Source organism: Quercus suber, unplaced genomic scaffold, assembly GCF_002906115.3.
Source record: "Quercus suber isolate HL8 unplaced genomic scaffold, Cork oak 2.0 scaffold_243, whole genome shotgun sequence".
NCBI lineage: Eukaryota > Viridiplantae > Streptophyta > Magnoliopsida > Fagales > Fagaceae > Quercus > Quercus suber.
The window spans coordinates 880,024-896,531 of NW_027069700.1; the positions used below are offsets into that span (position 1 = coordinate 880,024).

General features: G+C 35.5%; 1 protein-coding gene across 1 annotated transcript; it reads left to right on the top strand.

Moving 5' to 3' along the window:
• Positions 1–12,608: 12,608 nt before the first annotated feature.
• Positions 12,609–14,991, top strand: LOC112008451 (uncharacterized). Its single transcript, XM_065780714.1, has 3 exons — positions 12,609–12,840; positions 13,080–13,647; positions 13,869–14,991. Exons 1-3 carry the CDS (start codon positions 12,609–12,611, stop codon positions 14,989–14,991), a joined length of 1,923 nt encoding a protein of 640 aa, XP_065636786.1.
• Positions 14,992–16,508: the final 1,517 nt, after the last annotated feature.

Consider the following 16,508-nt stretch of genomic DNA (forward strand, 5'->3'; position numbering starts at 1 on the left):
AACAAAAAAAACATAGAGATACACAAACCCAAACGGATAAACAACAAAGAGACAGATCAGTGCTTATCGGAACGATCGGTGCTTGACTGTAATGATCGTGGGTCTCGCTTGATCGGAGCTCGTGGGTATGGGTCTTGCCTTATCGGAGCTAGGGAGATCGGCGCTTGTGACCGAGATCGGTGCTTGTGCCTGTGACCGAGATGGTGTGGATTTAGACCGAGAGGGAGAGTTGATTCAGAAATTGGTATAGAGGCGGAGAGATGGGTATAGAGAAAGAGCAACAAATCAGACCGAAATTGCAAAAGAACAAGAAGAAAATGTAGAAGAAGAAAGAAGGAGAAGGAAAAGAAAAAGAAAGAAGAAGAAAAAATGGAGAAGAAGAAAGACAAAGATGCTAAAGAAAAAACGGAGAAGAAGAAAGAAGGAGAAGGAAAAGAGAAAAAGAAGAAAGTGAAAAAGAAAAAGAAAGAGATAGAGATCAGATATAGTGTGTGTCAAAATTAGTGGGGCCACGGTAGTTGTGAATAATAATAAAAAAATGTGAGAAAAATATTATTTAAATAAAAGAAGGTATAGAATAGACAAATTGATGTGAATGTTTTGTAAAAGTGATATATAATAGAAAAAGTAGGTTTTTTGTGTAAAATAGACGGAATCTTTTAGACGAGCTGATGTGAATGCTCTAAAGGTGGTCCTTTGTCATTAATACATCACTTAAAAACCTAGACGCACATATGGAAGTGCTTTCTTACTTTCAAATGTATTCAGCTAGGATAAATCTCAAAGTGAGAGCTCACAATGTGAGAGAGGCATGTCACTGAGAAATATTGTTAGCTGAACTGTCTTTTGGTTGCTGAGAATATGCGATATTGGTGTCAATGTGTTTGGTTGATGAGAAAAGGCGAGGGAAAAAAACTAAATTAAGGTTTTCAATCAAAATGCTTGGCCATTTATTAATTTTTTCATTTTCTTCAGCTTTTTAAGTAGAAATCCCTTTTTTCTTTTTCTTTTTCTTTTAAAAAATAAGTATTTAGATATGTATGTATAGCTAGTTGTGTTTGATTGGTGGGAAGAGAAGAAAATGGGATTTAAACATTTGAACCTAATGACAGGAATATTAAGAAAAAGGAAAAGAAATTCTTACACAATGCATTTAGAATAGTTGGGGTTAGGCTTTTCTTTATACTGTTCAGGAGAACTTTTTCGTTTTTTTGAACATGAGATATAGAATTTCCTTTTCTTTTATCTGGGTTTCTTAGCTACCAAATAGATTTTTGGGCTTGGGAAGATGGAATTTATAGGTGGGTGTGTGAGAGAAGAGTGGGGGTTGGGAAGTGAGTGAGAAGGGAAGGAACGGAGTGGGGGTTTATTATTGCAAGCATCATGAAGTATGTATAGATGATTATATGTTTTCCAAATTTTTTTGTGCCAAATCTTTCAACAGACAGGAACAGAGAACAAAACTTATGCCCACGCACAATCTTGTTCTTTGTCAATGACCTAAGCTAAGCTAAGCTCTCTCAAATTTAGGATTGGCAGCCATATTGATACTATTATCTCCCAAATAATAAACGTGGTTGATACAGTTACGACACATTTTTATTATTATTTTGGAAAGAAATGTTGTCATTTGAGTAGAGGAAGCTTTTTTGTTAAGAGGTTAGATTCAAATACTACATGTGGAAATCCACTATTTGTACACACACCAATTGATGAGATCCAGAAATGGTATTCTAATAATTTTATGTTTGATTTTTTATTTTTTATTATTATTTTTTTTTTTTGCACTCAATTGTGCTATTGGCAACCACTGCCAAGAGCTCATATAATGCTTTATCTGCAACTCTCATTTCAAGAGGGTAATTGCCATTTCATTACTCATTATTTTACGTGTAAACATTGTATTCTGCTTCAATTTTTTGTTTTTTTTTTGTTTTTTTTTGTTTTATAATACAGTCAGTGAGTACATAAAATTATATTACTAATTTTTATTTTCATTCTCTTTGTGAGAGTTGCTTTTTCTTCTCACCTTAGTGGCCCAAGGATCTTGGGCCAAAGAAATATTTTGGTGGACTGGGCTCGGTTCACCGCAGCTAAGAGGGCTGTTTCAGAACCGAGTGGTGCACAAAAAACAAGCTTCCTACAACACAAATAACTAACAAACAAAGATATTTGTATTGAATGACTTTTCAACAAATAAAGAAATGCACAGTAAAATGAAATATAATGTAAGAACAAGTTAAGGATCCTCGAAGTAGTGAGGCGTATTTTATTGATTTTCTTTAGTTACGATTGCAATGCTTACTAAGACGTGATGCAAGGTTCAACTAAGTTCAAAAACTACAGCCTTTGATATCTATTTAATCTTCAAGACTTACAAAGTTTGAATTTGTTGAATCCGAACATGTGCTATAGTGGCTGTCTCTGGAATACCGGGAACGGTTCCTCTGTTTTCTTTTAATTTTACAGAGCTCTTTTTTAGTTTTATAAAACTTTTAAAAAATGGCCGTGAATGGCTGTGAATGGCTGAGTGTTCTAATCAAAGATGAATCTCCCCCCCCCCCTTTTCAGCATGGACCCCTTCCTCCTTTTATAGCACAACTTCGGGCTCTGGGGACTATCGATTTCTGTCTCTGGAATACCGGGAACGGTTCCTCTGTTTTCTTTTAATTTTACAGAGCTCTTTTTTAGTTTTATAAAACTTTTAAAAAATGGCCGTGAATGGCTGAGTGTTCTAATCAAAGATGAATCTCCCCCCCCCCCCTCTTTTCAGCATGGACCCCTTCCTCCTTTTATAGCACAACTTCGGGCTCTGGGGACTATCGATTTCTCCCTTTTGCCCCTCAGAGTTCGTGCTGTGCCAGGTTGCTCAGGGTCATGTCGTTTCCTTTTTCTCTCATAGTTTCTTTCTTTTGGTCTGACCAAATGAAAGTCCCTCAACTGGCTTTCTATTCCCAGACTTCTTTGTTGGCTGGTCTGAATTTGTTTGGCTTTTTCCTTCTCAGTGCTCCAGCTTTTTCAGTGTACTTTTCCTTGTCACTTTCTTCAAATGGTTGGTACCAGACTCCTGCGTTTTTGCTTCATACCCTTTGGCTTCATTGCATGTCTGGGGCATGAGATTCGCATGCCCTTTGTCTTTTTTATCTCCTTTTGAATTTGCTTTAATCTTAATTCGCGCGTCCAGGGATCCCCTGACTTTGGTGACTTCTAGGATCCCGACCCAGTTCTTCTTACTAGGCTTTCTTTGATTTGCTGATTCTGCCTGGTTTGGGCTTTTCTTGTTCTTTCGTGGGTCTCTAGATTCCAACCCTCTGGGCCTCTTCTTTCTTCTCCTCTTTTCTTTACTGTATAAGCCCAGCCTTCCCTTTTTTCTCTTAGTTTTATTATTTATTTATCTTTTGTGTGAAATGGGCTCAGCGTTTTACTTCTTTGGGCCTTAGTCTGTGACCAATTAATTTTTGGACCTCAACACTCTTCAAGTCCATAAACTTTGGAATAGCAGAGTCATTCGAAATACAGGGGAGGCTTTTCATGAATCTTTTCTAATTTCATACCATCCATTTCAACATCATTAATAATACAAACTAATTATCATAAGGATCATATGGTGTTTTTATTTGGTCAATATAATTGGTGTTTCAGACTGGTACAGGAAAATGGTGGCAACTATGCATTAATGTGTTGGGACAATATTATAACATTTGCTCACGATTGGCACAACAAAATTCAATCTAGCAATAGGTTTATGATTTGAGAACGGGGACATTATTAAGATTTGGTCAAAATTCAAACATCTGAGAAGATCAAACTCATTTGCATGATAATTACTATGAAAACAAAAACACAATTATAGACTACTGGAACTACTTGTTCCTATGCATGACAATAATTATTAACATTACTACTGAGGTTATTGTCGTTTATAGGGCAATCTAAAGAAAAATAGACTAAACATGACAAACACAATTAAGTGTGTATTTTGATGATTCATGCTACATTCTTGCATCTTTCTCTTTCCTCTCTTTTTATAGATTTTTGACATGTCTAAAGCCCAAGAAAAGCATGTTTTGGCCATACAATATCTTGCTCCCAGATTAGCTGTTTTGGCCATACAATATCTTGTCATATGAGTGAAAGGTCATTTTGGAAAGGTCTAGTGATGGCATTAGGGGGCTTATTTTACAGTCAACTACAAATTATTTACAATTTTACCACAATTTGAAGAGAGTGAATTTTATGCGATTTGTCTAGACTTTTTAGACCATGTTCACTGTCACATTTTGTTACTAAATTTTGTTTCAAATTTTAAGATGTTATCATAATTGTTTTTGTTTCTATTGTAGATTATGTGGCAACCAAATGAGACAAACTTAGGCCACCTTCCTCCCTTCTGCGTTGCAGGGAGGGATATGTGGAGAGCAAGGGTGCTACTTGTGTGTTTCTGCATACTAGAGACACACCACCCAGACCATATCCTTCGACAGTTTGGGTTGGCACAAGTGGAGCCCGCTCATGTTGACACCAGTGCAAGACAACATGCAATAGACTTGCATGGGAAGGTGGATAGAAATTGAAGGAAGGAACACGCAACTTATATCTGAGAATGGGATACTCGACAACAACGAGTATGCCATGCACCTCCTCAGATTGGTGAGATGCCCCGCGATCTTGCCTATTACCGCTGGTACCGTCCGATCACTCAAAAGTATGTCAATCGCAACAGTGCTAAATTAGATATAATGGTAATGTGTTATAATTAGATTTTATTGCCTGCGTTTCTTTTTTCTTTAGTAGATGTATGAACGTAGAATCAACTTATTTCTTTGGATTTAGAATATTACTAATATTATCAATTAACAGTACTAATATATACATCATCGTCAATCCTCATCATCAAATAATAACATTGTCTGCATAGGGTTCACTACGGTCAAATATCTCATCGTCATCAATGTCTCTCTCAAAGTCCCCTTGTTCAATCCTCTCTTTATACTCATCTCTATTGACAAAATCTTCACCATTAATGATAGTTTCATCATCATCATCATCATCATCATCATCATCATCATCCTCTACATGTGTAAAATACTCATATTGAGCATCTGGAACTGTAATCTGTAAACTTGTGGTTGTTTGTTGGATCTCTTTGATACCAACTTCTGCACGCGGCTCCAACTGTATGTACAACTCAATACCACTTACTTCAGGTATTCTCTCCAACTTGTCAAACATGATCTTTACATGTTTATCTGCTTCTATTGCCATATACTTGTAATTAATCTGATTCTTTAGGATTTCATGTGGAGAACGATAAGTAATTTGTATGTTGTGCACAGTAGGATTCACACACAATTCTTCTATAACTATCATCTTTAATTCATCAAGGGCCTTTAACCTACGATCAATTTGGGTATAATAGCACTTTATACCCGGCCCTTCAAATGGCAATCCCTTGTTCGCAAAATTTAGCAGCTAAAATTTTCCAAAAAAAAAAAAGAGAAAAGAGCTTGGGCCCCCCCTTAGGTTTAGCTCGGGCCTATGAGAGACTGCGCCTCCAGCCCCTTTTTATATGATGCTGGGCCAAACCCACGTGAATAGATGGAGTCGTGTTATTGCCTCTCAAAATGGAGGTTCGACTAGTTATATTTTCCCCTTTAAATTAAGGGTTTTACAATGGAGTCGCCACTTATTTAATTATTGAGATAAATAAGAAAAGCAAAATTGAAAAATTCCTTATTTTATTATTTAACAATTGAATTTACATTGATCATAGGAAAATTACATGGCTTTGGTCCTAAATACAATTTAAGATAAAGTACATGACTTTGTTTCCTAGTTACAATCTAAAAATCAAAAATTACATGGGTAAGCATTTAATCTGCTAACTCTTAATCTAAGCTCGGAGGCTATGTTACAAGGTGGGAAGGTGTTAGGCACCCACTTTGCCCGGTGAAACCGGTCTTCTTGACTATGGTGGCTAACATTCATATCACATCATCCAATATGTTATCAATCAATTTGCATGTTGAATTTAATGTGTGTGCATGTGATAAACCCTAATTCAATTTATTAAGCTTGCATTTGGATTAAAAAATAAATTTTAGTGAATGTGTGTGGATGGTGATAACCTAGATTCAAGGATTTGAAAGAATTTTGAAATTCTAGATTAAAACTAGTGTTATGCATGAACATGGGATAAACAATCAAGAACATGTGAAGAACATATAAGAACAATTAAGAAAATTCAAATATATTCAAGGGGATTTAAATAATTTCTACCATGCTTTAATCTTAAATTCTTATCATAACAACATAAAAACTAGTTAGGGAAAGAAATTCTACCTTCATGCAAGATCCATATGGTGAAGGAGGAAATTCTTGGTAAGGTCCTAAGGGTGGAGGGGGGAAAAAAAAGAACTAGGGGAGAGAGAGTGAGTCTCACTCAATACCTTGAGTATTAGGAAGACCAAGATATGACAAGACCACTCTACTTCACTAGAACTCAAGAGAGGAGAAAGAGGGGGGTTTTTTGTGTCCTTTGGAATGAAGGAGAGGGAGGGTTTATATAGTAGTGGTGGAGAAAATATGAATGGAACGCCATTTAATGAGGATTGACAAAAAAAATCATGAACCTAGACCTCATTTTAGGCTTGGGAAAAATCTGGTGCATTAAATGGAAAGATTGGTGGGAGTGAGGAGCAAGCCAAAATTCGATTTTCCCGTAGTTGCTATGACAGCATGTAGAGCCAACTTCAAAAAATCATACCTGACTCAATTCTAATCGAAATTGTCTTGTTCTTATGCTCAAATTGAAGTCCTAAATGTCTAGTTTCTGGAAAAATTAACCTCATTCACAGATTCAAAATATTCTAAGAGATATCAATGAAATGATGAGCATAGGTCATTTGTTAGAAAATGGTTTCAGCACAATTAACATTAATAGGTCCCAAATTAGTTCCCAGTTAACATTAAATGGCTCCAATCACTTTTCTTTCAGACTTAATTGGTTTCAAAATTTACTCTAATTAAAAGATAATTACACAAATTACTAATTAAATAATTAATGTTTAATTATCTAATTAATTAGGTGTATGCAACCTTAGCATAAAATGTAGTACTAACTAATCAAATTATGATATATCATTGATTTCAAATTGATTACACTTATAATCAATTGTTTATAATCACATATAGTCGGACTCAATTTGTGATAGTGCATCTCAGCCATTAAAACTTGATTTGATGATAATTTTCAATCGGGTGGTCCGATTGGAGCTTATGACTAGTCAATTTGATCGTTACAACATCAAGATCATTTTGGTAAAATGAGATTAAGGATCTAATGGTTAGAATCAAGATGCATATTTTCAAGGCAAAATTACCCTTTTACCCTCCAAGTGAGGTTAAATGTGGGTTGCAAAATGAGGTGTCAATAGGGCCACCGCCACCGCCGATGCCTATGTCGTGTGGCCGTGACACTTGCAAGAGAGAGACCCATCTTGATCAGTTGATCTTGCTACCAGAGACCCACACCGGCGAGACCCACTTTCCGCCGCCCACTTCAAACTCACTTGCTGCCGTCGCCAGTTGCTCGAGACCCACTTGCTGCCGGCGCTCACAGGTATTTACTCTTATCTTTTCCTTTAAAACTTAATAAATATAAAATGTTTGTGATCTGATCTGAGAATCTAAGATTCACAGAAACTGTGCTTGTGCCTTGTGGACTGATGGTGTTTCATGTTTGTGTTTTTACTAATGAACTGAACTGATGTTGGTGATTGAGTGATTATGAATTGAATCTGTGCTGCCTGTGGTGTTTTTTTTTTTTTTTTTTTTTTTTATTTATCTTTTGTGTGAAATGGGCTCAGCGTTTTACTTCTTTGGGCCTTAGTCTGTGACCAATTAATTTTTGGACCTCAACACTCTTCAAGTCCATAAACTTTGGAATAGCAGAGTCATTCGAAATACAGGGGAGGCTTTTCATGAATCTTTTCTAATTTCATACCATCCATTTCAACATCATTAATAATACAAACTAATTATCATAAGGATCATATGGTGTTTTTATTTGGTCAATATAATTGGTGTTTCAGACTGGTACAGGAAAATGGTGGCAACTATGCATTAATGTGTTGGCACAATATTATAACATTTGCTCACGATTGGCACAACAAAATTCAATCTAGCAATAGGTTTATGATTTGAGAACGGGGACATTATTAAGATTTGGTCAAAATTCAAACATCTGAGAAGATCAAACTCATTTGCATGATAATTACTATGAAAACAAAAACACAATTATAAACTACTGGAACTACTTGTTCCTATGCATGACAATAATTATTAACATTACTACTGAGGTTATTGTCGTTTATAGGGCAATCTAAAGAAAAATAGACTAAACATGACAAACACAATTAAGTGTGTATTTTGATGATTCATGCTACATTCTTGCATCTTTCTCTTTCTTCTATAGCATGCAATAGACTTGCATGGGAAGGTGGATAGAAATTGAAGGAAGGAACACGCAACTTATATCTGAGAATGGGATACTCGACAACAACGAGTATGCCATGCACCTCCTCAGATTGGTGAGATGCCCCGCGATCTTGCCTATTACCGCTGGTACCGTCCGATCACTCAAAAGTATGTCGACCGCAACAGTGCTAAATTAGATATAATGGTAATGTGTTATAATTAGATTTTATTGCCTGCGTTTTTTTTTTTCTTTAGTAGATGTATGAACGTAGAATCAACTTATTTCTTTCTTTGGATTTAGAATATTACTAATATTATCAATTAATAGTACTAATATATACATCATCGTCAATCCTCATCATCAAATAATAACATTGTCTGCATAGGGTTCACTACGGTCAAATATCTCATCGTCATCAATGTCTCTCTCAAAGTCTCCTTGTTCAATCCTCTCTTTATACTCATCTCTATTGACAAAATCTTCACCATTAATGGCAGTTTCATCAACATAGTCATCATCATCATCATCATCATCCTCTACATGTGTAAAATACTCATATTGAGCATCTGGAACTGTAATCTGTAAACTTGTGGTTGTTTGTTGGATTTCCTTGATACCAACTTCTGCACGCGGCTTCAACTGTATGTACAACTCAATACCACTTACTTCAGGTATTCTCTCCAACTTGTCAAACATGATCTTTACATGTTTGTCTGCTTCTATTGCCATATACTTGTAATTAATCTAATGCTTCAGGATTTCATGTGGAGAATGATAAGTAATTTGTATGTTGTGCACAGTAGGATTCACACACAATTCTTCTATAACTATCATCTTTAATTCATCAAGGGTCTTTAACCTACGATTAATTTGGGTATAATAGCACTTTATACCCAGCCCTTCAAATGGCAATCCCTTGTTCGCAAAATTTAGCAGCTAAAATTTTCCAAAAAAAAAAAGAGAAAAGAGCTTGGGCCCCCCCTTAGTTTTAGCTTGGGCCTGTGAGAGACCGCGCCCCCAGCCCCTTTTTATATGATGCTGGGCCAAACCCACATGAATAGATTGAGTCGTGTTATTGCCTCTCAAAATGGAGGTTCGACTAGTTATATTTTCCCCTTTAAATTAAGGGTTTTACAATGGAGTCGCCACTTATTTAATTATTGGGATAAATAAGAAAATAAAAATTGAAAAATTCCTTATTTTATTATTTAACAATTGAATTTACATTGATCATAGGAAAATTACATGGCTTTGGTCCTAAATACAATCTAAGATAAAGTACATGACTTTGTTTCCTAGTTACAATCTAAAAATCAAAAATTACACGGGCAAGCATTTAATCTACTAACTCTTAATCTAAGTTCGGAGGTTATGTTACAAAGTGGGAAGGTGTTAGGCACCCACCTTGCCCGATGAAACCAGTCTTCTTGACTATGGTGGCTAACATTCATATCACATCATCAAATATGTTATCAATCAATTTGCATGTTGAATTTAATGTGTGTGCATGTGATAAACCCTAATTCAATTTATTAAGCATTGCATTTGGATTAAAAAATAATTTTAGTGAATGTGTGTGGATGGTGATAACCTAGATTCAAGAATTTGAAAGAATTTTGAAACAAACATGTTTTTCATATTTTTTTTATGTGGGTTATAGATTAAAACTAGTGTTATGCATGAACATGTAATGAACAACCAAGAACATGTGAAGAATATATAAGAACAATTAAGAAAATTCAAATATATTCAAGGGGATTTAAATAATTTCTACCATGCTTAAATCTTAAATTCTTATCATAACAACATAAAATCTAGTTAGGGAAAGAAATTCTACCTTCATGCAAGATCCATATGGTGAAGGAGGAAACTCTTGGTAAGGTCCTAAGGGTGGAGGGGGAAAAAAAAAGAACTAGGGGAGGGAGAGTGAGTCTCACTCAATACCTTGAGTATCAGGAAGACCAAGATATGACAAAACCACTCTACTTCACTAGAACTCAAGAGAGGAGAAGAAATGGGGTTTTTTGTGTCCTTTGGAATGAAGGAGAGGGAGGGTTTATATAGTAGTGGTGGAGAAAATATGAATGGAAGACCATTTAATGAGGATTGACAAAAAAATCATGAACCTAGACCTCATTTTAGTCTTGGAAAAAATCTGGTGCATTAAATGGAAAGATTGGTGGGAGTGAGGAGCAAGCCAAAATTCGGTTTTCCCGTAGTTGCTGTAATAGCATGTAGAGCCAACTTCGAAAAATCATACCTGACTCAATTCTGATCGAAATTGTCTCGTTCTTATGCTCAAATTGAAGTCCCGAATGTCTAGTTTCTAGAAAAATTAACCTCATTCACAGATTCAAAATATTCTAAGAGATATCATTGAAATGATGAGCATAGGTCATTTGTTAGAAAATGGTTTCAGCACAATTAACATTAATAGGTCCCAAATTAGCTCCCAATTAACATTAAATGACTCCAATCACTTTTCTTTCAGACTTAATTGGTTTCAAAATTTACTCTAATTAAAAGATAATTGCACAAATTACTCATTAAATAATTAATGTTTAATTATCTAATTAATTAGGTGTATGCAACCTTAGCATAAAATGTAGTACTAACTAATCAAATTATGACATATCATTGATTTCAAATTGATTACACTTATAATCAATTGTTCATAATCACATATAGTCGGACTCAATTTGTGATAGTGCATCTTGGCCATTAAAACTTGATTTGATGATAATTTTCAATCGAGTGGCCTGATTGGAGCTTACGACTAGTCAATTTGATCGTTACAACATCAAGATCATTTTGGTAAAATGAGATTAAGGATCTAATGGTCAGAATCAAGATGTATATTTTCAAGGCAAAATTACCCTTTTACCCTCAAAGTGAGGTTAAATGTGGGTTGCAAAATGAGGTGTCAATAGGGCCCCCCTCCCAAAAATATGAACCCCTGCCCATCATCTGGCCAGCCCATGACCCATGTAAATCTATAAAATAAAATAAAAAAAAATAAAATAAAATAAAACCTCAGCTCTTAGTAGCCCAAAACCAAACCAAACAGAGAAGGCAAAAAAAAAAAAAAAACAAAGGAAAAAAAAAGAAAAAAAGAAAAGAAAAGAAAGGAAAGTGAGACTTGAGAGCTGAGAGGCGAGACAAAGAGATTAGAGATAGAGAGGCGAGACAGAGAGACCCACCCCGTGACGCCACCGCCGCCGCCGATGCCTACGCCGTGTCGCCGTGACACTTGCGAGAGAGAGACCCATCTTGATCAGTTGATCTTGCTACCAGAGACCCACATCGGCGAGACCCACTTTCCGCCGCCCACTTCAAACTCACTTGAAGCCGTCGCCGGTTGCTCAATACCCACTTGCCGCCGGCGCTCACAGGTATTTACTCTTATCTTTTCCTTCAAAACTTAATAAATATAAAATGTTTGTGATCTGATCTGAGAATCTAAGATTCATAGAAACTGTGCTTGTGCCTTGTGGACTAATGGTGTTTCATGTTTGTGTTTTTACTAATGAACTGAACTGATGTTGGTGATTGACTAATTATGAATTGAATCTGTGCTGCCTGTGGTGTTTTTTTTTTTTTTTTTTTGGCTTTTTGGCTTTGAGACTCTGTGACTCTGTGTTTGTGACTCTTTGTATAGATAAGAGAGATAGAGAGAGAGTAGAGTTTGTAGTTGTAGTGATTAGTTTTTTCTTTGTTGACTGCTAGTTAGGCATAATAGGGACAAGTGGAGTTGGGCAATGGACAAAAGGTAAAGTCAAAGTCTTTAACTTTACCCTTTTTTTTTTCCTGTAAGGTCAATTAGTGTCGATAGTGGCCAATGGGATTCATTGGGTTAATGGGTCAATGTTAGAAAGAGGGAGACAACACAAAGACATAAATAAAGGCAGACCAAACATAAAGACATAAATAAAGGTAGACCAAAGACAAAAAGAAAAAAAAGAAAAAAAAAAAACAAATCATATAATATAGAAAATTGTCACACAAATTTAAGAAAATAATGGTGATTCTTATATGATTCTTATTTTATTTGTATATCATGAAAAAATCAACTACAATGCTTGATTTTTTCATAAGAAAAGGTTCAACTTCAAATTCTTTCGAAGTTAACATGGAATTTCCAACAACTAATGTTGCTATTCCAATTCTAGAAAATGTGGATGTTCCAATTTCGAAAAATGTCGATGTTCCAATTCTAGAAAATGTCGATGTCCCAATCTCTCAAACACAATTTCAAAGAATTGACCTTGATTCTTTGGATTATGATCCCAGAACATGCAAACAAATATGGGAATATCATGTTAATCAACGTGATGAAATTCGACAGGATTACATTATAAAAGGTCCTCACCAACCTCCTCTAGAGACATTCAAAAAAAGTGGAAAGTGCAATCATAGCTTTCAAGCTTCTTGGTTTAGAAATAATTCAAAATGACTTGAATATTCTCCTACAATAGATGTAGCTTATTGTCTACCTTGTTTTGTCTTTCATAATCCAATGGGGTTGTGGGACAAAATGCATTCATTGTTGGTGGATTTAGATCTTGGAAAAAGGTTGGAGGTAAAGATTGTTATTTTCAAGGTCATATAGGAAAAGATCCTAACTCAGCTCATAGAGTTGCCGAGCAAATGTGTAAGGATTTGATGAACCAATCGCAACATTTGCAAAGGGTAGTTGATCATTTCACTATTGAACGAATTGCAAATAATCGGTTGCAACTAAAGGCCTCAATTTTTATTGTCCCGTATCTTGCCTTTCAAGCTATAGCTTTTAGAGGTAATGATGAAAGTTTTAGTTCATTAAATCGTGGGAACTTTTTTGAATCATTGGGTATTGTGACTTTTTGGAATGAGAAGGTCGCTGAAATAATAGAAAAAGCTCTCAAAAATGCAACATACACATTACCTAGGATTCAAAAGGAAATTCTACATGTTTTCTCAGCCAAAGTGAAGAAGGCCATTCGGGAAGAAATTGGTGATGCAAAGTTTTGCATAATGGTTGATGAAACTCATGATGAGTCCATAAAAGAGCAAATGGCTGTGGTTTCTAGATATGTTGATGCAGAAGGTTTTGTGAAAGAACGTTTTTTTGGGCTTATTTATGTTGTTGACACTACGGCTTTGACTCTAAAGAAGGGGATATATTCTTTGTTATCTTAACATTGCTTAAATATACAAAATATTCAAGGGCAAGGATATGATGGAGCAAGCAACATGCGAGGTATGTGGAATGAATTACAAGTTTTGATTTTGAATGATTGCCCATATGCTTACTACATCCATTGTTTTGCACATCGCTTACAATTAGCATTAGTAAAAGCATCAAAACTCCCACTAGTCATTTTTTTCTTACATTGCTTTTTTTGATCAGAATTGTTAATGTTTCATGCAAGCGCAATGAGCAATTGAAAGTTGCCAATGCTAATGAAATAGCACGTTTGATTGATCTTGAAGAGCTTGAGATTGGAAGTGGACTTAATCAAATTGGCACTTTACAACGACCTGTAGAAACACGTTGGAGTTCACATTTTAGATCAGTTTCTAGCTTATTAAGGATGTTTACTTCAACTATTGAAGTTTTGCAAAATATAATTGATGATGCAATTGATGGAGAACATTGGGCAGAAGTAGAGTCAGCTAATAATAGTTTAACTTCATTTGAATTTGTCTTCATCTTGCATCTTGAGAAGGAAACTATGGAGATCATTGCTAAACTTTGTCAAGCTTTGCAAAGCCAATCTCAAGACATTTTAAATTCCATGCATTTAGTTTCATCTACTAAAGCACTTATCCAAAAATTTAGAGATAATGGATGGGATGGCTTACTTATCATTGTGATATCATTTTGTGAGAAGCATTGCATTGATGTCCTGGATATGAATGCTCGTTATGTTGCAAGGCGAGGTCAAGCTCGTAATCAACAAGATAACGTTACAAATGAGCATCATTATCAAGTAAATATTTTTTATGCTACAATAGATTCTCAACTACAGGAACTAAATTATCAGTTTAATGAAGATGCAATGGAGTTACTTAGGCTTAACTCAGCTTTATCTCATGAGGCATTAAAATCTTTCAGAACTAGTGATCTTTGTTTGTTGGTAAAGAATTTTTATCCACAAGATTTCACAAATTATGACAAACAAGTGTTGAAGAAGGAGATTTATCATTTTAAGCATAGTGTAGTCCAGGATCCAGAGTTCAAAAAATTGAAAAGTTTATTTGAGTTGTTTCAATGGTTAGTGAGAATTGGAAATTCAGAATACTACAAACTTATTTATAGAATGGTGAGACTTGTGCTTACTCTTCTAATTTCTACTACTACTACAAAGCGAGCATTTTCAGCTATGAAAGTTGTCAAAACTAAGCTTCGAAACAAAATGGAAAATGATTTTTTGACAGACTCTTTGATGTTATACATTGAAAAGGATATAACTTCCACATTTAGTTTGGATTCAATTGTAGATGATTTTGAAGATTTGAAAGAGGGTTGAGTTCACTTTTCATAAATAATTGTATAAAGAAACAATAGTGTTTCGTGTCTTTTGTTTTTGTTAGTAGATGATTGTATCTTAATATATTAAGAAACAATGATTTTTGGGTATTTGTCTTGGTTGATAGTTTATTAATACCATATGGATGCATATTTGAATTTTTTTTTTTGCTTATCTTCGCCCCCCCCCTAACTTAAAACCCTGCGTCTGTCCCTACTTCTCAACAAAGTAGACAAGTAGGAGTCTTGTTCTATATGTGAAAGCGCTAGTTCAGCTTTGCGAGAAGAATAATGTTTCTCCTACTGGCTGTCTAAATTTCTAATCCACCTTCCTTCTTTGGATTTTGTGACTTTCTGCCAACCCACCCAATGCATCTTCCGGGCTAACTTAGATGATCCCTATAAAAAATTCTTATTGATTTTATCAATATTTTCCAACACTATGCCCGAAATAGGAGCACATTGCATGACATAAGTAGGAATAGTAGAGAGAGAGGGCTAAAAAAGGACGACTCTACCAGCCATAGAGAGAAGGTTGGCTTTCCATCCTGCTAATTTCAATTTCATTCTATCAAAGATAAAATTGAACCCATGCGAGGAGGTTCCCGGATGCTTAATGGGAATGCCCAAGTACTTCCCAAAAGACGAAGTAGATCGGAATCCAAGGACATCACACAAAGATTCCCTCATGTATCCACATTAGGGGAGAAATACACCTTAGATTTGGCTTCACTTACAGTTTGCCCAGGTTTTTCGCAAAATTCTTCCAACACTTCACGGATGGCATTGCAGCTAGTATAGTTTGCTTTGGCAAATAAAACCAAATCATCAGTGAAGAAAAAATGGGAGGATGGACCATTTCTCGATGTTTTTATAGGCTTCCAAAGATTCTTAGCACACTTCCCTCCAATGAGTTGCCCCTACCAATCTATATAGAGGATGAATAGGTAAGGTGAGAGAGGGTCGCCTTGTCTAAATCCTCTTAAGGGGTAGATAAGTTCTAAGGTACCTCCATTAAATAGAATTGAGGAAGAAACAGATGAGACACAACTCATTATAATCTTAGTGAGCTCCTTTGGCATATTGATATGGTTAAGTCTTTTTCTGATGAAACACTACTCTAATTTATCATAAGCTTTCTCTAGATCAATTTTGATGGTCATATATCATTCTCTACCTCTCGCTCTACTGATGGTATGAATCAACTCTTGAACGATGATAGCATTATCTGTTCCATTTTGACCCGGCACAAAGGCTGTTTGCATTGGGGAGATGAGATTGCCCAGGAAAGGTCTTACGGTCTTAGCTGATTAACAATAATCTTGGACACTAACTTGTAAACAATGTTACAGAGGCTGAATGGGCAACAATTTTCAAGAGTTTATGGGCCTTGGATCTTGGGAATAAGGGCAATAAAAGTTCAGTTGAGATATTCAAGTACTTTCCTCAATGAGAAAATCTTTTTCACTTCTTGCACCACTTTTGTGCCGACCGTGGACCAGAATTGCTAGAAGAACC